This window comes from Myotis nattereri (genome assembly GCF_964212035.1).
Source record: "Myotis nattereri genome assembly, chromosome: 4".
Taxonomy (NCBI): Eukaryota; Metazoa; Chordata; class Mammalia; order Chiroptera; family Vespertilionidae; genus Myotis; species Myotis nattereri.
Genome location: NC_138079.1, coordinates 103,475,698 through 103,502,402, shown reverse-complemented (window position 1 = coordinate 103,502,402; position 26,705 = coordinate 103,475,698). Strand labels below are relative to the sequence as shown.

The 26,705-nt window shown below is 50.0% G+C and overlaps 1 protein-coding gene and 1 pseudogene across 4 annotated transcripts; one reads left to right on the top strand and one right to left on the bottom strand.

Moving 5' to 3' along the window:
* Window positions 1–25,834, top strand: FAM234A (family with sequence similarity 234 member A). 3 transcript variants are annotated; one of them, XM_081090601.1, is made up of 13 exons: window positions 1–62; window positions 9,351–9,437; window positions 14,135–14,432; window positions 16,757–16,873; window positions 17,180–17,371; window positions 21,843–21,973; window positions 22,363–22,495; window positions 22,784–22,913; window positions 23,197–23,337; window positions 23,619–23,694; window positions 23,909–24,064; window positions 24,582–24,684; window positions 24,770–25,834. In XM_081090601.1, exons 3-13 carry the CDS (start codon window positions 14,168–14,170, stop codon window positions 24,979–24,981), a joined length of 1,656 nt encoding a protein of 551 aa, XP_080946727.1. In that variant the 5' UTR covers window positions 1–62; window positions 9,351–9,437; window positions 14,135–14,167; the 3' UTR covers window positions 24,982–25,834. The 3 variants fall into 3 exon arrangements, with proteins under 3 accessions (XP_080946727.1, XP_080946728.1, XP_080946729.1); XM_081090602.1 differs by lacking the exon at window positions 9,351–9,437 and having other exon boundaries at window positions 13–62; XM_081090603.1 differs by lacking the exons at window positions 1–62; window positions 9,351–9,437 and adding an exon at window positions 12,828–12,953.
* On the bottom strand, window positions 12,504–12,916 carry LOC308518581 (small ribosomal subunit protein eS24-like; annotated as a pseudogene). The gene has a single exon. The product of its transcript is annotated as a small ribosomal subunit protein eS24-like (transcript).
* Window positions 25,835–26,705: the final 871 nt, after the last annotated feature.

Sequence of the window (26,705 nt, the reverse complement as noted above, 5' to 3'; positions counted from 1 at the left end):
GGGGGCGGGGTTGAGGAGTGCGGGGCGGCGCTGGCTGTGAGGACGGGAAGGCACGGCGGCAGGTGAGTGAAGTGTGCGCGTCCTCCTCTTCCCGTGTGCATCACACGGGGCCCCACCTCTCACTCTGTGCCCGGTTTCTCCGCCTCGGCGACCCCAGCCCCGAGGGACGCCGCCCGTGCCAGCGCCCACCTCCCCTGGGCGTTGGAGTCCACGCGTGTCGGGGCGGCGGTGTGGGTGGAAAGGCTGCCGCGGAAGCTGGGGCCGGCCAGCTCTGCCGGCTCTTCCAGCCCCGGAGGGTCCTCAGCTCCGGTTTCCGCAGCCTGGACTTAGTTGCGTTGACTTTGAGCCCGTTTGCCTCAAAGGCGGGATTTAAATCCCAGGTAGGAAACTTCCCACTCCCTGTTGCCTGCGCAGGTAGTAAGCCAGGCATGGCTGCGGATACTCTTGAGGGTGTTGCCTAGCGAAAGACATCTACTGCGAAAACGGAATGCCCGTGCGAAGCCTCTCACAAGGGTCAGGTGGTCATGTCGTCTTGTCAGGACATTGTTAAACCAACTGGCAAAGTAACCCGAAGCTCAGCTGGCATTTACTCCTCTGTGGGAAGATCCCTCAGAGATAGCCTGTCTTACTGAACAAAAGCCAGGCAGAGTTTAAAAGAGGGAAATAAAAGAAGAACACAGTGAAAGAGTTTCTAGCTCCTCCAGGAGCTGATTGGCTGAGAGCTAACAAGGAGAGAGTTCGCCCTTGAAAAGAATGATAAGTTATCAGGATAGGCAAGTGCCATTCCTTGCTGTTCTTTAAGAAACCCTGTGATTTCAGCCGAGGCGCTTGTGCTTCGTGCTCATCTCCAAGGACTGGCTGCTAATGTTTTTCTAATGCCATCTCCAGATTGTGCCACTTTTTTCTTTTTCCATTGCAGTGTCTCAGGGACCATACAGCAGCTTAGAGGAGCTCATCAAATTCTGAATGTCTCCTTAGTGCCAGGCATAGTTCTAGGTGCTGAGGATATAGCACTCAACAAAACACAAAATTCCCGTCCTCGGCGAACTTTAAATCTATAGGAGGATACAGATAACAAATAAGACAAATAAGCAAAATCTGGAGCATGCAAAAGAGGAAATACAGAGGAGGGAAGGATGAAATAAAGGAAATTACCCTGATATCGAGTGGACATTTATTAGGGCATTTTACCAGTTTTCTGGGTTCTTGTTGCAGGCTTCAAGTGTCAAGAACCATTAAAACTAGTGTAAGCTGGCCCAGCTGGTGTGGTTCAGTTGTTTGAGCGTTGTCCCGTGTACCAGGAGGTCGCTGGTTCGATTCCTAATCAGGGCACATGCCCCAGTTGCGTCTCCGTTCCCAGTTGGGGCCATGCAAGCGGCAGTGCGTCCAAGATTCTCTTTCATCATTGATTTTAAAATATATATATATTTTTATTGATTCCAGAGAGGGAGAGGGTTAGAGATAGAAACATAGGAATTTATGATTTATTACCTTTTTTTCATCCACAAATTCAAACGTATTATTTCACAGTTTCTGTGAGTCAGGCATTCAGGAGCGACTTAGGCGATTATGGTTTCATCACCTATAGCTCAGTGAGTGTGGAGCAGTGTGAAGAAGGAGGTGAGGTTTGAGTGTGCTTGGCAGACATTGTGGGAGTTACTAGGTGAAGACAGGCAGAGGAACAGTGTGTACCAAAGATTAGCAGTGTGACTAAGGGAACAAATGTTGGGCATAGGGTTTGGGGAGAGATGGTACTAGAAGTAGGCAAGAGCCAGGTGGTGAAAGACCTGGAGCCAAACGAGCGTTTCTGAGCTTTTTTTCTAAAATAGGGAGGGGTCTTTCAAGAAATTTTAACCAGGCAAATGACATGATCAGGAGATATCTTAGAATGCTGTCTTTCGAAACTTCAAGGAAAGGGGACTTGAGAGGGCTGCAGAAATCCAAGTAAGTTATAGAAATACTAGAGGCCTGGTGCACGAAATTTGTGCACTGTGGGGGGGGGGCAGCTCCTGTGTTGAGCGTTTGCCGCCTGGTGGTCAGTGCACGTCATAGCGACCGGTCGTTCTGCCATTTGGTCAATTTGCATATTAGCCATTTATTACATAGGCTAGGATAGGATGACCTAAAGTAGTGGCCGTTGGAAGGAGGAGCTAAATTGAACAGATAGATAAGTTAGAATCTACAGAATTTGTTGGACGTTTCAAAACATACTGTATATCTCTCACTCAAACTTGGTCTTTATATAAAGCCCACGGATCTAGTGAATTTTGTTCCCACTTTCACTTTGTAAAATCCTTCATGGAGCTTAGGTTGCCTGGATGTGGTGTCAGAAAGGCAGAGAATGAAGCCCTGCCAGGTAGCTCAGTAGGTTAGGTGTTGTCCTCATACACCAAGGTGCGGGCTTCATCCCTGATGAGGGCACATACAAGAAAAGTTTTTGTCATCCCCCCCCCCCCTCCCCAATGTATCACTGATTCCTAGGGGAGTCAAAGAAAATAAAATCTGCTTTAGAATTGAGAGAGAAGGTTTACTCTATGTTATTTTCTGGACAAACCTACACAGCCTATTCCATGTAATAGCTATTTGTCTGAAATGCAGGTACATATTCCTCCTTAACTTATGTTTTAGGAGGTATGGTGACCCACCCTCAGTTAATTTAAACCTTTTGCACTTGTGTAGAGAAAAGGAACTGGGTGTTGAGGTGTGTTAGTGCTGCTGCCTGCATATGCTGTAATGCATTTGCCTTTATCTGGGCACTGTCACCTTAAAATTTGTTCTCAGTTGAAATATGACTAAGGGCCTAGTCTTTGTCTTGGGTTTATTTGCTTGGTGAAGAGAGGAAATTATTGTTCAGCTGTAAACAATTGAACAGTAGCAGTCATTGTCTGACTCTTGCTTTGCTCAGCGGAAAATCCAGCGCTGTCTGGTTGGATATTGTGGGTGTCTTCCAGATACGCAGGTGGAACTGTCAGAGTACTTGGGCCTCTCTTGGCCTTGACGTGGGCCTCCTAGTGTAAAACACGTTCTTAACCCATTCTTATGTATAACTGCGAGCTTTAGGGGCAAGCATTTGAGCACCCGTGCTATAAGGTCAGTTAGACATCACAGATCGTGAAGTCTGCAAGAAGACTGGCCCTGGAGTGAAGAGACGGATTGTGGTTTATTTTTTGTATTTATTGTACTTGTCCTCTTGTCCAGGGCTCCATAAAGCTCTCTCCCCTCCATTTAACTGACATTTACTGAGTGTCGGCCACATGTTTGGCACAGGGGATGCAACAGAGTCCTCCCGCCCTTAAATAGCTCTCGGTCAGCTGTAGGAGGGACGCCGGGAGCGCTCTGAAAGAACAAGGCCAAGTTCTCTGGGGTAGAAGGTGGCTAACCCCGGGCAGTAGTGCTCGCACAGGCTCGATGCTGCTCCAGCGGAGCTTGGAGGACTGAGAGGGGGCTTTCCAGGCAGGAGGACCAGCATATGGAAAGTATTGAAAATCAATATTCCTTACTGGTCAAGTCATAGCACAGGCTAAAGGCAATTTAATAAAACAACAGAGTCCGGCCCGGCATGACTCACTGGTTGAGTGCTGACCTATGAACCAGGAGATCACGGTTCAATTCCTGGTCAGGGCACATGCCTGGGTTGCGGGCTCAATCCCCAGGGGGGATGTGAAGGGGACAGCGGACAGATGATTCTCTGTCATCATTGATGTTTCTATCTCTCCCTTCCTCTCTGAAGTAAATAAAAATATATTTTAAAAAACCACACAGCCGAAACCGGTTTGGCTCAGTGGATAGAGCGTCGGCCTGCGGACTGAAAGGTCCCAGGTTCGATTCCGGTCAAGGGCATGTACCTGGGTTGCAGGCACATCCCCAGTGGGAGATGTGCAGGAGGCAGCTGATCGATGTTTCTCTCTCATCGATGTTTCTAACTCTCTATCCCTGTCCCTTCCTCTCTGTAAAAAATCAATAAAATATATTTAAAAAAAAAAAGATTAAAAAAAAAAACCCACACAAATGCCCAATGAATACAGTAGTGTTCCCCCCCCCCCCCCTTTCTCATGGGGAATATATTCCAAGACTCCAGGGGATACCTAAAACCACAGTATCAAACTCTATGAATACTGTTTTTTCCTTTATATTTATGTACCTATGGTAAAGTTTAATTTATAAATTGGGCACAGACAGAGAAAAACAGTAATAACTAATAATAAAATAAGACATTTACAACACTATACTGTAATAGTTATGTGTATATGGTCACTTGATTCAAGGAATCACTTGCCATTTAATATTTTCAGACCATGGTTGACCATGAGTCACGGAAACCACGGGTAAGGGGGACTACTCTACATGACAAGAGGCAGTATATGCTGTTCTGTACAATTCCTGTTTTTCAGAAAATAGTCCAACTGGTTATAAATTAGAGGTAAGAGTTCCCCAAAGAAATCTCTTCTTTCACCCAGACTTTAAGAATGACCTTTGACCTCATCAATGCAGAGTGGTAGAGTGGTAAAGTGATTTTTTTCAAGCCATTAACAGGATCCTTTCAGTTTCTGTTCCTAGTTGGTGAAGCTAGATAGTAAAGTTAATCTGTAATCAGAGCTTTTCCCTAAGTATTCCTTGCATATTTTCTCCATTAAAATATAACTCATCTACGGTTTCCTCCAAGTAACTCCTCTGCTTATATGAATGTATTTTTTTCTCTGTGTTTTTTAATTTGCAGCTACACTTTTCCCCCTCTTGCTTTATTTATTTAAATTTGAAGAGGCCTTGATTTAAATAGTGTCTACATTGTAAAATTGTGGTTGAGGAATGCAAGAAGTAGGTAGTGTTCGAGTGGTGGGAAGCGTTCAGTTGGCTGTGCTAGAATTTCTGGGTGCACAGACGTGAGCCTTCTTCATTATTCCCTCACAGAGATCAAGCTATAGTACCAAGTTCGCAGAATTCTCAGATGAAACCAAAGTTAGGACTTTAAGACATGCAGTTTAAATCTTTTTAAAAATTTAAATCAGTTTTTAAATATGCAAACTACCTTTTAGGTTAAAGTATTTAATTTTAAAATCTGATCTCTTTGGCTCATTTTCTGAAAATTCCTTTAAAAAAATGCTGTAAAATTCAAAATTTAAAAATTGGTGGAGGGGGAAGGTTTTTAAAAAATATATATTTTTATTGATTTCAAAGAGGAGGGGAGAGAGAGATAGAAACATCAGTGGTGAGAGGGAGCCCTAGCTGGTTTGCTCAGTGGGTGGAGCGTCAGCCTATGAACTGAAGGGTCCCGGGTTCGATTCCAGTCAAGGGCACATGCCTGGGTTGTGGGCTCGATCCCCAGTAGGGGGTGTGCAGGAGGCAGCCAGTCAATGATTCTCTCTCATCATTGATGTTTCTATCTCTCTCTCTCCCTGTCCCTTCCTCTCTAAAATCAATAAAAATATGGTGTGTTTAAAAAAAAAAATGATGAGGGATCAATCCTGGGACCCTTCAGTCCTCACGCTGATGCTCTGTCCACTGAACCAAACCGGCTAGGGTGGGGAAGAGTTTTTATTAAAGTACCTTGAGATGACCTTTTTCTCAGAAAAATTTTAGTTTAAAAAATTAGATCCCCTACTTTCATAATATCTGTAGATCTGCCAGTTATTTGTTCTGGCAGTTTTCCTTCTGCTCTTGTTAGAATTTTTATGCTTTCTTTCTTTATCTATTTAAAAAAAAAAAACAATTTTTTTTTTTTTTTAAATTTTATGTTCTCTCTGACTCCGTTCTCTCTTCCTAGAGAAAGAACTCTTGGGGAAAAAGGAGACACCCTTTATTTCCTTCCTGTGTGTACTATAGCATTCCTGCCCTTGAAAGCTAATGAGTTACATAAGCTGTTGTTTTGTTTTATTGTTTTTCCTCATAATTAGAGTCTCCACCCTGGATGGCGTAACTCCCCTGGGAATGTTACTGGAAAGGGGGCCTGGCCCTTGGTGGGTCTGCCCAAGGCAGCTGGTGGTGCGTGGGTTCCTGACTTTGTGCAGGAAACATTTTACAACACGAGTCTAGGTGACTGTGGGGGGCACTTATTAAAGTGGGGACAGTGAGACACAGGGCTTAGCGTAGAAGCAACAGGAGAGCCCAGGCTGGGCTGCCTCGCTCGTGGGAAGTCAGAGGAAACGGGGCGCGGGGATCAGGTTCAGGACAAGCTGCTGCCGCCCATTGCTCCCCTGGTTGCGAGCCTGATGGGGTCCTTAGGGTTTGGGAGATGCATGCCTGGGGGGCGGGGAGAAGAAGTGGGGGAAGAAGAAGGGAAAGGGAATGGTGGGGACTGCTCCCAGAGGGAGAGCAGGAGCGGGGGCCTTGGTCTGAGGCTCTATCTCTTTCTCAGGCGGGAATCGTAGGGGAGGTCACAGGGGAGGTTTTAGCAGAATATTCATCAGTGTCTAGGGGTGCTCCTCCAGGCCTGTGGTCTCCACCGATTGGTCAGTCATCACAGCTGGGCCTGGTGCCGCCCACCCGGTTCTGCCTGGGTCTGGAGCTGGACTACAGTTGAGGCCTAGGTGCCGTTTCTGGGGAGGAGGCCTTCTGCATCTGCTGTCAATTGCTCTGCCAGTTTGTTTAAATATCTGTCTCAGTTTCCCTGTTCCACTTGGCCTGACCTACTGGCCAGTCTCAGGAGGACAGGAGTGGCAGCTACAGTGGCCTTAATAAGCAGACACACCCACTGTTTCAGGGTGTGTCTGCTTCCTCATAGTTCCTTAGTGGGGAGGATGGGGGGGGGGGGATAATCTAGTTGAAAACCTATACACAGGGATGTTTTCATCTCACTTCAGGTTTTCCTTAGAGTCACATATTTAACCTCAATGTGTATCATATTGATACATTTTCTTTCTCATCCCTCACGTTTTTCTTCTCAAGAATACTAGCCTGTGAGAAGTCAAAGAAAAGTGCATTGGGTGCAAATGAGGGAAAGATGCAAATCTCTTAACCTCATGATCTTTTTCCTTTGTTCTCTTTTCTTCATCTCTTATATCTTCACAGCTTTTATTGTAGATGAAAACTGCTTAGTTTCTTTTTGGTGTCTGGACAGCATTAATTTAATTTCATATACAGGGTGGGGCGAAAGTAGGTTTCCAGTTGTAAGAGAAATGGAATTTATTTTTGTATTGCTATTTATTGATTACTGTATTATTTTCCATAGAAACAGGTGTGTGGTTTGAGATTCTGCATTGTGATATTAGAAACAAAATACCTTGAAGTTTATCTTATTCCATCTTTATCTGAAATTTAGCAGCTGCCGTTTGAAACAAACAAAAAAAAAGCTCTGAGTTTACAGACTTACAAATTCGTTTAGAAAGAAAGCTCTCGTACTTTATGTTTGAGTCTGCTCAGAGCAGCTCCCCATGGGAGGGCCTGCAGCTCTCCACCCCCACACCTCCCACAGGTGCTGCTGCTCAGGAACAAAAATGATGGCTGGCAGTATTCGTAACTTTGCGTAAGATGTAAACTTACAGGTTCGGGAAGCTAAGCAAACCTTTAACAGGGTAAACCCAAAGGAATCCATGCCAAGACATTATAATTAAACTTCTGAAAACTAAAGACAAAAAAGAATTGACATGTTATGTAATGGGGAAAACCAGTTCAAGTGACAGTAGAATTATTGTCAGAAACCTTGAAGGCCAGAAGGAAGTGGCATAACATTTGTCAAGTGCCAGAAGAAAAGAACCTATCAAACTCTGAGGGCTTTTTTGTTTTTTAATCCTCACTCGAGGATATGTTTTTATTGATTGGGGGGGGGAATGGATATGAGAGAGAAACATTGATCAGTTTCTTCCTGTACATGCCTCGACCATGGATCGAACCCACAACCTTTCAGTGTACAGGACAAATGCTCTACCAAGCCACCCAGCCAGGGCAACCCTGAGTTTTTTAGTTTTGTTTTATTTTTGTTTTGGGAATAGGTTTATTAAGGCTGGGACAGTGAATCAAGAAAGGACTTAGGATAAAAAAAGCAGCAGGAGGGAGACGAGGCAGGGCTGCTTTGTTTCACTGGAAAGTCAGAGGAAAGGGGGCCTTGGAGACAGGGTCAGGGGGTGACCTTGCGATGAGCTACCTGGCCCATTTCTCCCCTGGTTGCAAGTCTTGTGGGAACCCTTAGACTTTAGGACAGTGGTTCTCAACCTTCTGGCCCTTTAAATACAGTTCCTCATGTCGTGACCCAACCATAAAATTATTTTTGTTGCTACTTCATAACTGTCATGTTGCTACTGTTATGAATCGTCATGTAAATATCTGATATGCAGAATGGTCTTAGGTGACCCCTGTGAAAGGGTCGTTTGACCGCCGAAGGGGTCGCGACCCACAGGTTGAGAACCGCTGCTTTAGGAGCAAGAAAATTCATTTGAAAAGGAGATTGGAATGTGCATGCCCCAAGGAGTGTGCACCTGAAACCTAGTTTTTTTGTTTTTGTTTTAATATGTCTTTATTGATTTTAGAGAGAGGAAGAGAGAGGGGTAGAGAGATAGAAACGTCAATGATGAGAGAGAATCATCAATTGGCTGCCTCCTGCATACCCCCACTGGGGATCGAGCCTGCAACCGGGGCATGTGCCCTTGACTGGAATTGAACCCAGGACCCTTAAGTCCAAAGGCCGACGCTCTACCCACTAGCCAAACCAGCTAAGGCTCTGGTCACATTTGAAAAAAAACACTTTATGCATGTCAGTGCAGAGAGCTTTCTAGCGTAAGAAACTGCTCACATGCTTCCCCTCTTGAGTTTGGGGGCCACAAGCGGGAGGGAGATTTATACTTGTATACCTTTCAGATGTATTATGTATATTGATGACTTAAAAAAAATAAAATCCCAAATCATCAGTACTATGTTTATTTCTTTTTCTTTTTTTTTTTTTTTTTTGATTTGATACCCCAGGTGGGACCCGAACCCACAATCCCTGGCTTAGGACATCAGTACTGTGTGTTTTGCACTTTCCTGTGTCCTTAGCTTTAGGGACCCACATAGTTTAGGGATCCTGAGACTGGTGAGGAAAAGGAGGAGTTTAACTAGATTGGGCTCTGCATTGGGATTTACTTGCCTAAGCTTACGGACAATTCCAAGGAAAAACAACACCCCCAAAAGCAGCCGCGGACGGCTTGATTGCTGGAAGAGGCTGTCCTCCCCAGGCTTTGCTTTCCTGCTGCCTGGCCGTGGGACTGGAGTCTCCACTCAGGGGCCAGGGGGCAGGAGAAAACTAGTCATCGTCTGATGGCAAAATGGGCTGACCCGACAAGGGAAGGCGGGGAATCCTGGCTCCGGGAGGACCTACATCCTTCACAGGTCCCATCCACAGGCTGCCCCGAGCATTTCACCACCAGCTTTCTGATCCCTAGATCCACCTGTCCAGACCCAAGCACCAGATGCACCAGTGGCGGTCCAGAAGCCCATGTTGAACGCGGCTCCCAGGTGCTCCTGCAGAGGTAGGCGTGGGAAATGAGGGTCAGAGGCGGAATGTGAATAGTTGTGTCATTTTGAACAGGTGCCCCTCGTTCTTGCGTAGATATTCTGAGGGCGAGTTCCTGCTGTCTCCTGGTAGGCGCTCCATCTTCTGAAAGATGAGGGCAGCTCTAGCTCTGAGAGCCTGAGTTTCTTTCTTTTTTAAAAAAATATATATTTTAGCCGAAACCGGTTTGGCTCAGTGGATAGAGCGTCGGCCTGCGGACTGAAAGGTCCCAGGTTTGATTCCGGTCAAGGGCATGTACCTGGGTTGCGGGCGTATCCCCAGTAGGAGATGTGCAGGAGGCAGCTGATCGATGTTTCTCTCTCATCGATGTTTCTAACTATCTCTCTCCCTTCCTCTCTATAAAACATCAATAAAATATATTAAAAAAATAAATAAATATATATATTTTATTGATTTTTTTACAGAGAGGAGGGGAAAGGGATAGAGAGTTAGAAACATTGATGAGAGAGAAACATCGATGAACTGCCTCCTGTACACCCACTACTGGGGATGTGCCCGCAACCCAGGTACATGCCCTTGACTGGAATCGAACCTGGGACCCTTGAGTCCGCAGGCTGATGCTCTATCCACTGAGCCAAACCGGTTAGGGCTGAGAGCTTGAGTTTCTTGCCCAACATTTTAAGGCTCTAACTTTAAAATTAGAGCTTTTAAAATCAAGGATTTCAGAATTCTGATTCCTCATTCAGTTTTCTTTCCTTTGCCAAGTGAAGTTGTGTTTTAGTGATTTGAAGCGTCCCCTCCTGGGGACAAAGTGACCAGATTTGCTGAGCAAGCAGCCCTCCTGCTGGTCAGGCCTGGTCCCAGGTTCTGTTGCTTGCTTTTTCCCTAGTTACCCCGACAGACACCCTGCCCCGCCTCCCCCTCACCCAAGGCAGGTGTTTGGGTTTGGTGAGGTCCCTGGTCATTTCGTGTGTTGAACTTACTACCTTTGACAGATACACCTTTTCTAACGTCGATGTTGAAACATGTCTCAGCACTCAGGAGGATGCACACAGCTTTGTTTGGTTTTCTTTTTATTTTATTTTTTTTAGTATTTTTTTTATTGATTTTTTACAGAGAGGAAGGGAGAGGGACAGAGAGTCAGAAACATCGATGAGAGAGAAACATCGATCAGCTGCCCCCTGCACATCCCCCACTGGGGATGTGCCCGCAACCCAGGCACATGCCCTTGACCGGAATCGAACCTGGGACCTTTCAGTCCGCAGGCCGACGCTCTATCCACTGAGCCAAACCAGTTAGGGCTGGTTTTCTTTTTAAATTGTGGTAAAATACACATGACATAAAACTTATCATTAGTGACATTTGGTTTTACTGCCACCACCACCACGACCATTTTTATCACCCCAAAGGAAACCCTGCACCCATTATCGGTCACTCTCCATTTCCCGCAGCCCCTGGCAACCACTCATCTACTTTCCGCCTCTGTGGATTTGCCCGTTCCGGACGGTTCAGATAAATGGAATCATGCAATATGTGGCCTTTCCTCTCGGGATTATTTCTCTGAGCACAAATGTTTTCCAGCTTCATCCATGTTGTGGTATAGGATTGCTCTATCCCTCTTATGGCCAGGTAGTATTCCGTTGTACAGAACTAGCACATTGGGCTTATCCATTTATCTGTTGATGGACATTTGGGTTGTTGTGAATAAAGAAGCTATGACTATTTGTTCACAGGTTTTCTTTTTAAATATATTTTTATTGATTTCAGAGGGGAAGGGAGAGGGAGAGAGAGATAGAAACATCAATGATGAGAGAGAATCATTGATCGGCTGCCTCCTACATGCTTTCTACTGGGGACTGAGCCCATAACCTGGGCCTGTGCCCTTGACTGGAATCGAACTCAGGACCCTTCAGTCTGCAGTCCAGCGCTCTATCCAGTGAGCCAAACCGGCTAGAGCTGTTCACAGGTTTTTGTGTGAGTCTATTTTCATTCCTTTTGGGTTAGAATTGGACTTGCTGGATCAAGTGGTAATTCTATGTTTAACTTTTTGAGGAACCGCCAAACTGTTCTCCACAACAACTGCACCATTTTCCATTCCCACCAGCAGGGTACAAGGGTCCCAGTTTCCCCACATCCTCACCAGCACTTGTCACTTTTTATTTTTTTTAACTAATGCTACCCTAGTGGGTGTATAAGCAGGCTTTAAAATTCATTGTTTTTACTAAATGGAGAGAAACAGTTAAAGTCAGAAAGTGGAAAGTTTATACCAAAAAACAACATCTTGTCTCCTTCCATCCTCCCTCAGCCCATTGCTACAGGGAGACAGTGTCTGTTGTTTTTCTGGGTTTCACCTCCATTTAACCACTGGCATATTCTGATTTACCCATTTTGAGTCATTGACTTCCTTTAGGTGAGGATTACAGCTCACTCTGGCCCATATGATCCCTTCCATTCTCTCAGTATAATTTGTGTTAGGACACTGGTTTGACTGCATAAAAAAGCATCAAAACAACAAACATCTTGCCTTACACAAGATAGAAGTTTCTTTTTTTTCTTTTTTTTCTTTTTAATATATTTTATTGATTTTTTACAGAGAGGAAGGGAGAGAGATAGAGAGTTAGAAACATCAATGAGAGAGAAACATCCATGAGCTGCCTCCTGCACACACCCTACTGGAGATGTGCCCGCAACCCAGGTACATGCCCTTGACCGGAATCGAAGCTGGGACCCCTCAGTCCGCAGGCCGACGCTCTATCCACTGAGCCAAACCGGTTTCGGCACTTTTTTTTTTTTTTTAATATAGTTTTATTGATTTCAGAGAGGAAGGGAGAGGGCGAGAGAGATAGAAACATCAATGATGAGAGAGAACCATTGATTGGCTGCCTCCTGCACGCCCCCCACTGGGGATCCAGCCCGCAACTCGGGCATGTGCCCTTGACCAGAATTGGACTCGGGACCCTTCAGTCCAAAGGCCGACATTCTATCCGCTGAGCCAAACCGGCTAGGGCTTCTTTTTTTTTTTTAAGTTTATAGTTTATTAATTCTCTAATGAAAAATCTGCACAACCGTCACCGAAGAATCTTTACTCCTTCTGTTGTTCAATCTCCAGCTCCCTTTTTGCACCATCGCTGGCCTTTGCAGCCCCCCTGACCTTCTTCATTCTGTTCTTGCGTTCCTTTCTCTGTTTTCTGGACGTCGTCGTCTTCTCGTATAGGCCATGTCTGGCAAGTCTGTGTTTGGGTTCGTTTTTCTCTGCGTAATCCAAGGACTCATAAATCATGCCGAAGCGGGTGTGCCACCGCCAAAGTGGGTTCTGAAGCCAAACACAAAGATGACATCGGGTGTGGTCTGACACATCTTGGCTAGTTTTTCCCGGATTTCTGTCTTGGGTCCTGTTGCCTTCCCAGGGTGAAGGACATCAGTGACCACTTGCTTCCGCTGAAGTAGTCTGTTGGTCATGTACTTCCTGGCCCGGATGGCTACCGCGTCATTCATGATGAAGGCTGATCTTCAAGCAGCCAGGAAGGAAAAGGTGTTTCTTTCTTACGTAATAGAGTATAGAGAACTCAAGGATCGATGGTGGTGGTTTCCAGCTATCGGGGACCCATGCTCTTCTGTGGCTTCACCGTCTTCAAAACTGTTTTCCATCTTACTTTCCAAGGTGGCCACTCAAGGTTTGCTCACCACACCCACCCACGGCCCAGCCACAGGGAGGGAGGGGATCAGGGCAGGAAAGAGCTTGTTCTCCGCCGTAAAGGCTCGGAAGGTGTGCACAGCCCCGTGCCCCTCCATGCAGCTGTCCACTCTCCTCCATGTGACGTGTAACACATTTTATCTTGTTATTAGTAATAATTAGCTAGTGTTTGAGTGCTTTATATGCGTCAGATTCTGTTCTAAATGCTTTCTCTTCACTTACTCATTTAACCTTTAACACAGTCTTCTAAAGTAGATAACTGTTTCCCATTGACAGATGAGGAACCCAGGCACGGTCCAGTCAAGGAACTGCCCAAGTCACAGAGCGCGTGAGGGGCGAGGCTGAGGCTCCAGCGCCCACCTTCACCCACAGCGCTTTTAACTTGGGGTCTGGATCCCACCAGATTGTTCCATCTGTACTTCAGGCTGGCAGAGGCTGACCAGAGGTCCTGGCTATGAGCTGGCTGGTTTTAGTTAATGTTTAGTGTATGGGCTCGTTATCAGCCCCGACCCAGCACCGCCCTGCTTATCCCAGGTCAATGAACAAGACATATCAATGCATGAGGATGCAGATACGCCTGTACTGGCTCTGTACAACCAATTTGCCTTTCGGCATTACGGACCTTCTTGCCTGGCCGGTGTGGCTCCGTGGCTGAGGGTCAGCCCAGGAACCGAGAGGCCACCAGTTCGATTCCCGGTCAGGGCACAGGCCTGGGTTGCGGGCTCAGTCCCCAGGGGGGGGCGTGCAGGAGGCAGCCAATCAGTGATTTTTTTCTCTCTCATCGACGCTTCTCTCTCTCTATCCCTTCCCCTTCCTCTCTCTAAAAGTCATTTAAAAATATGTTTAAAAAGACGTTCTTAAGTGGAATCTGTGACACCCTAAACTTTTACTCAGCTTTTATTTCTTGGGCTGTTGCCCACAGTCACCACTGCGACCATGTCCCCCAGCGCTGACAGCGGCAGGCCTTGGAGGTCGGATGGCGCGGCCTCTCCTGACTGCCTTGTGTTCTGTTGACACAGTGATCAGAAGGTACCCTGTGGGATGTGCGCACGATGGACAGCAAGGACTTAGAAGCTGAAATCCACCCCTTGAAGAAGGAAGATGTGAAATTGCAGGAGAATCTGGGGGACCCACTGAAGAAGGAAGAGAACCTGAACAGTGCGTCCCCGCAGTCCCGCCTCTCCCGATGCCGGACGGTGGCGCTGTTCCTCTCGCTGTTCGGCTGCCTTCTGGTGGTGTTTGTGATTTCCTTCATCATCCCGTGTCCGGACAGGCCGGTGTCAGAGGGGATGTGGAGGGTCAATTACAACACAGCAGGTGCGCTCCTCTCCCCACGGGGCCATTCTCTCCTGGGCGGGGGGGGGGGGGGGGGGGGCCGGGGGGGGGGCAGCATGTGTGTCCTGGGGCCTGGAGGTCAGCTTTGACAGTGAGTCAGCCCTAAGTGGCTGCCGAGTCTGTGTCCATGGTTTTCCTGGAATTTGGGGGGAACTGCAAGAGCAACCTCTCAGGAACACTGGAAGGACTGCTGGGGGGGCGTAGCGGCCTGCTCCCCCATTTTAGGGCGGATGGGCTGGGTCAGTGAAGGAAAGTGGCCCTTTCGGTCACTTTTCAGAATTAAAAAAATAATAGAACAGTAACTGGCAGAAGAGATGTAGAGAAGGCTGTTCCGAAATGTGGCAAATATGCAGCTGATTCTGTGGTCTAATCTTCCCGAAGGGCTCTGGCTGACATTCTAGTTGGATCAGCTAGAGCAAAGCACACTTTCATTTGTCTCATAAAATTGGCAGTCAGGCCCTAGCTGGTGTTCTCAGTGGTTAGAGCGTTGGCCTGCGCACCAAAGGGTCCTGGGTTTGATTCCCAGTCAGGGGCACATACCTGGGTTGAAGGTTTGATCCCCGGCTGGGTCAGGGTACGTACGGGAGGCAACCAATCGATATGCCTCTCTCACATCAATGTTTCTCTCCCTCCATCTCCCTTTCCCTCTCTCACCCTCTCATTATCCCTCTCTGCCCATCCCTCTAAAAATCAATGGAAGAATTATCCTCAGTGAGGACTCACAAAAACAATTTTTAAAAAGCCTTTCTTCTCCTGGCTGGTTTGGCTCAGTGAATAGAGCATTGCCTAAGCGGACTGAAGGGTCCCGGGTTCTATTCCAGTCAAAGGCATGTACCTCAGTTTTGGGCTTGATCCCCAGCCCTGGTCGGCCCATGTGGGAGGCAACCAATCGATGTGTCTGTATCACATAAGGTGTTTCTCTCTCTCTCTCTCTCTCTCTCTCCCCCTCCTACTCTCTCTAAAAGTCAATGGAAAAATATCCTCGGGTGAGGATTAACCAAAAAAAGAAAAAAAAGCCTTCCTTAAAAAAAAAAAAAATTGGCAGCCAGGAATATCTTGGCCTTTATGAAAAGCAACGGAATCAGCCTCTCTCTGGATACTCCCCCTCTTTTTTAAATATATTTTTATTGATTTCAGAGAGGAAGGGAGAGGGGTAGAGAGGTAGAAACATCCTTGAGAGGGAGAAACATCGATCAGCTACCTCCTGCACGCCCATCATGTGCATGAGGAATTGCTGGTGCTCTGAAGAGCTCGGGATCGAGTTCGCAACCCGGGCACATGCTCTGACCGGGAATCGAACTGGTGACCTCTTGGTTCATGGGTGGATGCTCAATCCACTGAGCCACACCAGCAAGCTCTTTGATCCATTTTGAGTGCATTTTTTTTAAAAAATATATTTTATTGATTTTTTTACAGAGAGGAAGGGAGAGAGACAGAGAGTTAGAAACATCGATGAGAGAGAAACACCGATCAGCTGCCTCCTGCATATCTCCCACTGGGGATGTGCCCGCAACCCAGGTACATGCCCTTGACCGGAATGGAACCTGGGACCCTTCAGTCCGCAGGCCGACGCTCTATCCACTGAGCCAAACCGGTTTTGGCTTGAGTGCATTTTTATATATGGTGTAAGGTAAGGGCCCATTCATTCTTTTGGTGTTTGATTTTAAAATATATAGTTTTAGTTTTTTCGGTGGGTTTTTTGTTAAATCCTCACCCAAGGATATTTTTCCCATTGATATTTTAGAGAGGGTGGAAGGGAAGGGTCGAAGGAGAGAGACACACATTGATCGGTTGCCTCCTGCACGCACTCGACCCTGGCCAGGGATTGACCCTCCAACCCAGGCTTGTGCCCTCGACCGGGTTTCAAACCCGCAACCCTTCCGTCCACAGGTTGTGCTCTAACCACTGAACCACCAGCCAGGGCTAGTTTCTCTTTGGAGTCTTCGAATGAAGGGAAGGGTTAGACCCTTATGACTATGGAAGTGTGTGTGGTTTCTCTCGATTCCAAACTGACGTAAGAAGGAATTCATTCCTGAATAGAAGGTGCTCAGACATCCATTTGTGGTACCTCGTGTCCTGCTTGCTCCTTCCTACAGGTTAACCTCTGATACTGTCACCCATCGTGTGCATGAGGAATTGCTGGTGCTCTGAAGCGCTGTGGGGAATGGCCCGTCCCTGTGGTGACCTCACAGTGGCAGGTCCTAACTGGCACTAAACCCTAAGGGGCAGAGAAGAGGTCATGTCAGACATGGCCTGGCCTTTAAACCAGCAGGGCCTGGACAATATAGTCTGGTTTTCTTTTGCAGTCGCCTACGACTTTCTGGCCACAAAAGACATAAACAGGGACAGGGTCCAAGATGTTATCTTTCTTTATAAAAACACCAACAGCAGCAACAATTTCAGCCAGTCCTGCGCCGATGAAGGTAAGAAGGAGGAACTCCCTATACGAGGAGGAATCCTGGCTCCTCCAGTATTTGGGGAAGCCATTGGTGGGATTTCTGGAATTGGATTGTCTTTGCTTTGTAGCAGGACTAGAAAGAGACAAGGCCAGTCTCAGCACCACCCTGTTTTGCTACTGACCCTCACGGGGTCAACACTGGGGCCCCCAGGGGATGGGGTGGGTCAGGGGCCCAGGTATAAAGGGAATGGGCCTGGTGGTAGGGCTGAGGGAGGATTGGCGGTGCGTGGCCTGCGTGCAGGGCCCCTCAGGGCTGGTCTGTCTCCTGCAGGCTTCTCCTTCCCCTGCTCCTTTGTGGCTGCTGTGTCAGGGGCCAACGGCAGCATCCTGTGGGAGAGGCCCGCAGCCCAGGATGGGGCTCTCGTGCTGTGCGGGATCCCCCACCCGAGGGACAGTGGGGCATCTTCCGCCTGCGTCCTTGTGGGAAGATCTGGTTCTTTCATCGCAGTCGACTTATTCACAGGTAGGTTGGTTCCCTCTGCACTCCACCTGGGCCTCTCAGACGGAGGACGATGCCAGCTTGCTCTGGGGAGGGTCAGCCTGTGCTCTGGGGCATGTGATTGGATGGAAGGATGGTTACAGAATGGAAGGGAACCCCCCCGTGAGGACACGGCCACTTAGCAGTCAGCACCACAGCTCCTCTGACATGTCACATGTGTTGTGCCTTGTCACCGCCTGTATAAATCTTGCTGTGGGAGCACGTTGTGGGGAGAAAGTGGCCGCAGCCTTCTTTTGCAGCGCCCGGGGCGAGCACAGGCTGGGCAGCGCGTGGGAAGGAGACCTGGGCCTGTCAGTGCTCTAGACGTGAGGGTGCTCCCCGGGGCCTTCCTGTCACCGCTTAGGCACCGAGGTGTTGAGGAATTCTGTGACTTGACACTAGATTTGGTGGGTTCTGACGTTTCCCTGACAGCGTGGTTTTGAGACTACGGAGGAAAATAAATAGCAGGTTGGAAGTATTTTAAGAAGAGAGGAATCCCCCCTGACCGGTTTGGCTCAGTGGATAGAGCCTGTGGACTGAAGGGTCACAGGTTCAATTCCGGCCAAGGGCATGTACCTTGGTTGCGGGCACATCCACAGTAGGAGGTGTACTAATCGATGTTTCTAATCCTCTATCCCCTCTCTCTTCCTCTCTGTAAAAAATCAGTAAAATATATTAAAAAAAAAAAAAAAGAAGAAGAGAGGAATCAGTCTTAAAAAAGGACAAGATTATGTCTGGGTCAGAAGCTGTTACCTCAGGACCTGCAGTCCCCAGGCATAACCCTGAGACCTTCATTCTCTCCTGTGTGAAGGGCACAGGCCACTCAGCCAGGGCTTTGGTGGGGGCAGAGGGCCCAGCAGCAGACAGGTCCTGAGGGGCCTTGAGACATGGTGGGGAGGGTCAGTGTTGGCCCTAAGGTGCTCTAGAGCCAAGTATTAGAAAACTAGTGGCCTGGTGCACGAATTCCTGCACATTGAAAGGAAATTAATTAGAAGAAATATTTTAATATTGCTGCTCGCCAATTCCCTATAATAAAAGTGTCAGAGATGAAAGAAAATTAGTAAAATGTATATGAAAATCCTATATAATAAAAGCCTAATATGCTAAGTGTCTGGTCAACTGGTCAGCCATTCAACCAATCAAAGCATAATATGCTAATGATATGCTAAGGTCGCTCAACTGCTCGGTGTGATGTGCACTGACCACCAAGGGACAGACACTCCAACCAGTAGGTTAGCTTGCTGCTGGGGTCTGGCTGATCTGGACTGAGCAAAATGGGCCCGACATGCCCTGGAGCCCTTCCGAGGTCCCTCCCCGGCTGGCCAACCTCCTGTGTCTCTCCCCAGCCCTGATCATGCACCTGTGGGGTCCCTTGGCCTGGTCTGCACCCTCTCGCAATCTGAGACCCCTCATGTTGGAGAGCTGGTTTTGGCCTGATCCTGCAGGCCAGGCCGAGGGACCCCCCGGTACACAAATTCATGCACTGGGCCTCTAGTAATATATAAATTGATTAATAAATAAATAATAACAGCATGATATAACAACAAAGACATGATATAAAAACTACATTGATAAAAACAATGACTGATAAATTGATTAAACTCATCTGATACTAAGGCCAGTTGCCGGGGTCTAGTCCCAGTGGGTCCAGGGGTTCCCAAAGGTGTGAACGGAGTCGGCGAAGAAGGAATGACATGGAGACAGCGTTCAGTTGATCAGCAGCCTAGCCAGGATCTCCAGCCAAGTTCTGGTCTGGATCTCCAGCGAAGTTCTGTTTAGGATCTCCAGCCAGGTTCTGTGTCCATGGTCTCTTGCTAGGTTCCCCAGGCAGGTTCTCCAGGTTCTCCAGCCAGGTTCTGTAGCCATGTTCCCTCGCTAGGTTCTCCAGCCAGGTTCTGTCCAGGTTCTCCAGCCAGGTTCAGTCACCAGGTTCTAGTCAGGTTCTCTTGCCAATTTCTGTAGTCAGGTTCAGTCCAGGATCTTTTGCCATGTTCTCTCCAGCGAAGTTCTTCTGTCTCTAGAGAACGTTCTGTGCCAATTTCTGTCTCTCTCTCTCTCTCCTAAGTTCTGTCTGCTGTTGTCTTGTTACAACTGTATTTATACCAGTTGATTCCAATCCTATCAATCTCTATTACAAAGGTTAGGGCGTTTCTTATCTCCATTCCAGGGAGTAAAGATTATGTAGCTTAAGCATGATTGTTCATAGTTAAAGTGATTAATTACCCGCCTGGCACTTAGTTAAGAGGTTTTATTCCCTCCCTAACTTCAGGGGAAAATCCCTACCTGGGGAAACAACCTTTCTCAGAGACCTTGGTTAAAACACATAGACAGTATGCCATATATGCCAGGTCCCTTGAAACAGCAAGCATGGACCGGCTCCCGGCAGCCAGTGTCAGACGGGGACAAATCAGTTCTTGGAATCAGAACAGCCTCTCCTCTGCAGATCCTGTTAATACTTCAGCTTCGATTATGTTAGGTCGCAATCTTTTTTTTTTTTTTTAAATATATTTTATTGATTTTTTACAGAGAGGAAGGGAGAGAGATAGAGAGAGTTAGAAACATCGATGAAAGAGAAACATCGATCAGCCGCCTCCTGCACATCTCCTATTGGGGATTTGCCCGCAACCCAGGTACATGCCCTTGACCGGAATCGAACCTGGGACCTTTCAGCCTGCAGACCGACGCTCTATCCACTGAGCCAAACCGGTTTCGGCAGGTCGCAATCTTTTGATAATGAATCTAGTACCATTACAAAGACCCCATTTACTATTAAGATTTTACAGTAGCATGATGATTGCACCTACTTTCAATTCTAATTTATGACATGGCATTACCAAAGGAGTAATACTTTTAAGGAATTCAATGGGAAAATTTTCCTTTTCGGCATCATCCGTTGAATCTAGGATTATTGTCGATTACACTGGTATCCCTGAGTCTTTTTTTTTTTAAGTGATTAGTACCCTCAAGTTTTTATTTTTTAATATAGTTTTATTAATGTCAGAGAGGAAGGGAGAGGGAGAGAGAGAGAGAAACATCAATGATGAGAGAGAATCATTGATTGGCTGCGTGGCCCCCACTGGGGATTGAGCCACGATCGAGCCTGCAACCCTGGCACGTGCCCTTGACCTGAATCAAACCTGGGATCCTTTAGTCCGCAGGTCGACGCTCTATCCACTGAGCCAAACTGGCTAGGCTTGTCTCTGAGTCTTCATGCAATATCCGTTCCTCAGCCTTTCTCACCATGTGGGAAAAGAATAGGATACGTCATTGCATCTAATGTAGGAAACGGGGTACTGATTTGTTTCATTTTAGTGGCATTCGGTGTATTGGGATCTGGTTTACAATGAATGAGCAAGTCCCTTTCAAAAGGAGGTCCTCCATCTTTGTTTCTGAATATGATGGCAACTCCGGTTACACGGGGGTAATTATATCTGCCCGGGTCACTATTGTGATCATATTTAATTGCTGCTGTTACTTTCATGCAATGACGCGCCACTTTCTTTCGCTTCAAAATGTCAACAAAACAACCAAACTCACGATCGACAATGACAGATCGAAACACATGCGTGCAATTGGCGCCAGCTTTGAGAGCTTCACATGTATCGCGCAAGTCAACTTAGCCTTTTATAGATATAGAACAAATTTGCTTAATTAGACCTGCTTTCTGATGTAGCTAAACTTTTTCCAGCCCAGTGAAGCACCCCAACTTCTCTTTCAGGTAATTGTCAGCAACACAGCAGTAAATATCAACATGAAGCATTATTATTGTAGATCACGCAGGGAGAACAAAGGGTAAAATATTTAACTGCAGCAGTGTGTGACTATATTCTGTGCAGTGAGAAAACCTGAAGTCATTTTCAAGGTCCACCATTTCTTACTTCTGTTCAGTCGGGTCAAGTTTCTAAGCTTTCTAAGTCTCCCTTTTCCGGCTAATGAAAAGAAAAGAGGATTCCACCGAGTCTCCTATCTACCTACTCCAGGACTTCTGTGAGGATCAAATGAGATCAGGCACGGGAAAATGCTTCATAGACATTTGGTTAAAGTGTAAACTGTTTCCACCTGGCTATAAAGCAAGTCAGGTTCCTGGGCTGAAGAAACGCAAGGAGGCTAGTTGTTGCTAGGAAGAGGAAGCCAGGCGTTGCTAGGTGACGTCATTACCCAGGTGGTCGGACACTTAACATATTAGCCTTTTATATAGATAGATGGGTCAACAAAAAAGGAGTAGGGGTGGGGAGGTCTGCAGTTCCCAGAAGTGAGACTTGAACACTGGTGTGTAAGCCCCTGGTCTTTTCGCATCTGTGCCCTTCAGTGTGTTCAGCAGTCGTGCTCACCTGCACCTGCCCTCAGCTCCCGCTGGTAGGTGTTTCCATTTGCGAGTGGGAGGGTCTGTGCATCTGCCAGGCTGCGGTGGAAGGGGACCTGGGGCCAGCGCCCGCTGACGTGTGCTTGGTTTTAGGGGAGACCCTGTGGAACCATCCCAGCAGCTTCAGAAGGAACGCTTCCATCCTAAGCCCGTTAATCCAGGTGCCTGACCTGGATGCCGACGGGGCCCCAGATCTGCTGGTTCTCACCCAAGAGGACAAGGAGGTACAGCTCCCCCCGCCCCGAGTCCCTGCAGCCCAAGCCCCCGGAGCCTCTGCTCTGCTCCCTGGTCCTTCCACTTCCCAGGCAGATTCTGGGTCTGATCGCCTGTCAGGGGACTTGCCCAAGGCCCTGTGCCCTGGCACCTGCAGACCCAGCACGCTGGGCAGCTCTGTCCCTGTTCGTAGCTCCTGGGCCTCCCCAGGAATGGGAGCGCCCTTTCGTTTGTGCCACTGGGGTGTGGGTGGGGTCCTGAGGAGCCTGAGGGACTCTAGTGTGGGAGACCACGCTCTTCTCCCAGGCAGTCCCCGCACACACGCCTGGTATCAGACATTAAAGTAATCTTTCCCTAAACCAGGGGGATTTTGACCCATTTTTCTTCCCATGTGTTGCAGGTTAACAGCTACATCTATTCGGGCAGCACTGGGCTCCAGATTGGCCACCGAGGCAGCCTCGGTGTGGATGGGACCAGTGGCTCCCTCCTTTATGTCACCAGGGCGGGCGCCCACTACATCCTTCTCCCCTGCGGTATGTTGTGCCTGCTGGACCCCTGGACCCCAAACGGCCGCACTTGCAGAGGCCATGCTGGTCTCAGATGGGATCTGCAGCTGCCGTGAGGCTCCACGGCTCCTGCTTTTCTTCTAGGGATTCAAAGTGTAGTCGCTGACAAGCAGTGAAAGCCACAGAGGGTCTCATCCCCCTCCCCCCCCCCGCTCAGGGAGGGCACCGCGTGTTCCTGCAGGCAGGGCTGGTGGGCGCGCGTCCTGGTCCCCCAGCAGCCCCTGGTGACTTGAGGCTCTTCTGTGTTTTGAGTAGCAAGTTCCCTCTGTGGCCACTCCGTGAAGGGCGTCTACGAAACAGTGACCGGGAGAGACAGCCCACTGAGGAGAGACCCCAGCTGGGAGGACGTGCTCAATGCCACCAACCACAGGCTGCTTGTGCACAGGTGGGTGTGGGCGGCGTCACACAGGCCAGGTCCCGGTCCTCCGTGCTCAGCCGCGGAGGGGCTGCGGGCCTGGCTGCCGGTACTGTGAGGCCATGCTGGGCTCCGACACGGAGGGAAAAGGTTCCCAGCAGTGGGCTCACCCTCTCTCCAAGCACAGCGAGGGTCTGGTTTATATTCTCAGATTAGAGATCTAAGAATGAGGGGCTGCAGGTGGGAGTCTGGTGGACAGTGCTTGGGGGAGGGTCCCCCCTCCAGCCTCTGTCCTGGCGGTTGCCCCCTCCAGCTCTGGAGCCATCCACTATCTGATGAACGTCCCCGGGAAAGGCGGCGAGGACCTCCTCCTCGTGAGTCCGGACTCCTGTGTGCTGCTGGAGGGCCAGGAGCTGGCCCCCAGGTGGACCTTCAGTGCGCCCCAGGTCCTCAGGTACCGGCTTCCCCAGGAGCCTATGCAGTTGTTGCAAGCCAGGCCCCGCCAGCCCATCCCCTGGCAGCCCCGTGGAGGTGGGCGAGACGGCCAGGGTGCTTCTGCCAGCGGCCTCTTGCCTGCCCCCTGGTACTTCCCTGCACTGGGGGGTGGAGAAGGCGGGCGGAGGCTGGTGAAGCCCCTCTGCTTCCCGTCCTGGGCCCGCCTAGCCGGGGAGAAGAGGGTGGCAAACCTGCCCCCAGGTGTCTCCTCACAGAGACCCCTCGTGGCTTCTTCCCTAGAAAACCCATCCTCGGTCACTACAAACCCGACACCTTAGCCGTGGTCGTTGAAAATGGAACCGGCATTGACAGACAGGTTGGCTGCACTTCCTTTTGTGGTCCCACCTTGGTTTGTAGCTGAGGAAAATGAGTCTGAACAGCAGACAGGGCTGTGGCCTGATGGCTGAGCTGGGACAAGAGGGCCTCAGGGAGACAGTCTCGTTGACCCCAGGGAGCAGTTTATTCAGGGCTGGCTCATGTGCCTGTGCAAATCCCACCCCATCTGCCCCATGCTGTCCCCTTCCTCCCAGATTCGGCTCCTGGACCTCAGCACCGGGGCGGTCCTTTGGATTCTGGCCCTTCCAGGCCTCCCTGGGTACCCTCCGTCTGCCAGCCTGCTGACCGCAGACCACCGCTCAGCCTTCTTCTTCTGGGGCCTCCACGAGCTGGTCGGTGCCAACCAGATGGTACGGGCAGAGTACACAATCGGGGGACGCCGTGCCAGAAGCCAGGGCCAGAGACCAGGGGCCTGCCTGTCTCAGGCCCCGTCTTAAGGAGCTAATTGGGTGACTGGACATGTACAAATAAATAGAAGCCTGGGAGAGGGGTGGGATGGGGCAGTGCTCTGGCCGCAGGGGAGGCCAGGGCGTGGTCTGCCTTGGGGGCGGATAGGGGAATCTGGAAAGAAGTGGAGTGTACTGGGGAAGGCGGCCGAGTTCCAGGTGGAGGGTGCTGAGGAGGATCAGGGTCAGGATGGCGGAAGAAGGGTAGAGAAGGTAGATGCAGGGTTCAGATTGGTGTTTGGGGGTGCCCAGTGGACACAGCTCTGGCTGTGGTTAGTGTGTTGAGTGTCTTATAAGCAATGAGCACAGCATTGCCCAGCTGCCAGGCCCAGAGCAGTGTACACCCTTGGTTTCTCGGCCCAGATGTGGAGGTGGGGTCAGCCTGGTCAGCCTCCTGCCCCATCGCTGGTTCTCATTTTAGGAGCCGGGAGACACCCAGCACAGCCTCTACATGTTTCACCCCACTCTGCCGGGCGTCCTGCTGGAGCTGGCCAACGTCTCTGCCAACATCGTCGCCTTCCAAGGTGAGTGCGGCCTCGGTGTGGCCCTGAGCCCGCCCACTTCCACTGTGTCTGGTCCCAAGACACCTGACGGCTCTGTCCTCCACAGCGGCCCTGCTGGAGCCAGGCCGCCACGCCGCCTGCATCCTCCTCACGGGCCCGGCCAGCCCGGATGCACCCGGCCTGGTCTCCATGGCCAAGCACAAGGTACAGGACCTCATCCTGAGCAGCAGGGTGGTTCACCTGACCGAGGGTGGGGCTGACAGCGACCAGGACATCAGGGACCGGCTCTCCCGCCTGCGGTACCGGAGCGAGGCCTAGATACACAGCGGTCAGAGCACGAGAGGCTCCAGCTGCTGACATTAAACATCCTGGGAAGCTGGCCCTTCGTTCATTTGCTCTGTACACTGACTCCCACTCCTGAGCCTGGCCACACTCCACAGGGTCTCCTATGTACCCAGGGACACGGGTGGGAAAGGGACACCCAGGCCTCTGTCCTGCCCAGCACGCCGTGTCCTCATCTGCCCACTGGGGTCACATGCTGAAGGCCAGCTGCCTTCACGGTGGCCTCCCTCTGGGAAGAGCCCAGGCCCGACCTGCAGAAGTCCCCTCCCCACGTCCCACCTGAGCTCATCCTCTCTGCACTGTCCCCCTGGGTCCTGGAGCTCAGAGGGTGGTGGTCCCTGAGTGGTCTCAGGGCAGCAGTCCCGGCCCCCGGCCCTTCCCAGAGCAGGGAGGGAAGATGACCGTGGCTGGTGGGGTCTTGCCCTGGGGAGCGGAGCCCCTCTGACCGGCTCGTGGAGAGGGGGGCTTGTAGGCCACGATGGGTGCGCTGCTCACGGACGCCCTGAGGGGAGTTTACACCTGTGCCGGCTGCTTGTGCCGTGACTTTCCCAAGGAACTGCCTTAGGACGCACACGGGGCATTTTGCACCCTCTTGACACACACTGGAGCTGCTTGTCCCTCTGGGGTCCCTGTACCCTTGGGCGTAGCCAGCTCCCCTCCTTCCTGGTGCTGGGACGTCGCCAGCTGGTGTCCCTGACGCAGGACTCACCTCTGTGCCTTGCTGCGCCCGGGGCTGCAGCGCACTGTGCGGCGCCGCCTACCGACTGGGTAGCGCGGAAGGAACCAGAATAAACGTTTGCACTCGCTGAGAAAGCCCAGCGGGCACGTGTGCGCCTCCTCTGTCTGCTTCCGGGGGTGAAATGGGCCAGGATGGGGGGGATGGCTGAGGAGGTGCGGGACCCCTGTGTTCTCGGAGTGCCCCCCACACTCCTGCCCGATGAGGAACTAAGGGCCCAGAGGCCTTTTTCAGCACAGCCTGCACGTGCATCTCGGGTGTGAGGACCCTCCCTGGGCACCCACAGCAAGCCAGGAACCCGGCCCACGGGCATGAGTGTGCTCCCACCTGGGACAGGCAGTGCAGGGCTCCCCCCGCACCCCGGTGTCTTCCAAGGGCTGGCCAGGGAGGGGTTGGAGGTGGGTTCTGGCAGCTGCTCAGGAAGGGCCCAGGTGGGAGGCTTCAGTGAGATGCAGCTTTGGGTACCAAAGTGATGAGGGAGACGTTTTAGAGAACCTGTAGGCGTTTCCTGTGGACATTTAAATACGAAAACTCGCTGTAACCCCAAAGTCCCTGCCCCACCCCCCAAAATGGTCCTGTGTGACAGGTCTGCAAGTGAAAATCACCTGGAGCCAGTAGGGCTGGGGGCTGGAGCCCAAGGCCTCTCGGGACCCAGGTTGGGGTTCACAGCCCTGGACAGAGGAGCTGGCTGTGGGGAAGGGCCACCCAGTTTGGGTCCCGGGACAGTGAGCAGCAGTTAGGGGGCTGCTCCCAGGGGGTGCCCTCATCAGTGGGCCTCCCGCACCCGGGACGTATAAGTAAAGCAGTTGGCCCATGGGTTCCGTGCCACGCTACCTGGAACTCCCCAGCCTTAGGACACGGCCTGCCCAGGGGACATGGGCTCCGTCCCAGGAGCCTGGGCATCCTCGTCCCTCAGAGCAGACTGTTCCTGACTGCGGCCAAAGACCAAGCACCCACAGGTGTG

Excerpts from the sequence above, each read along its gene's own strand:
- FAM234A (XM_081090601.1), top strand. The coding sequence starts at position 14,168 with ATGGACAGCAAGGACTTAGAAGCTGAAATCCACCCCTTGAAGAAGGAA. Across the intron at positions 22,496-22,783 it reads CTACATCCTTCTCCCCTGCG|CAAGTTCCCTCTGTGGCCAC; the intron begins GTATGTTGTGCC and ends TGTTTTGAGTAG. Across the intron at positions 23,695-23,908 it reads GAACCGGCATTGACAGACAG|ATTCGGCTCCTGGACCTCAG; the intron begins GTTGGCTGCACT and ends CCTTCCTCCCAG.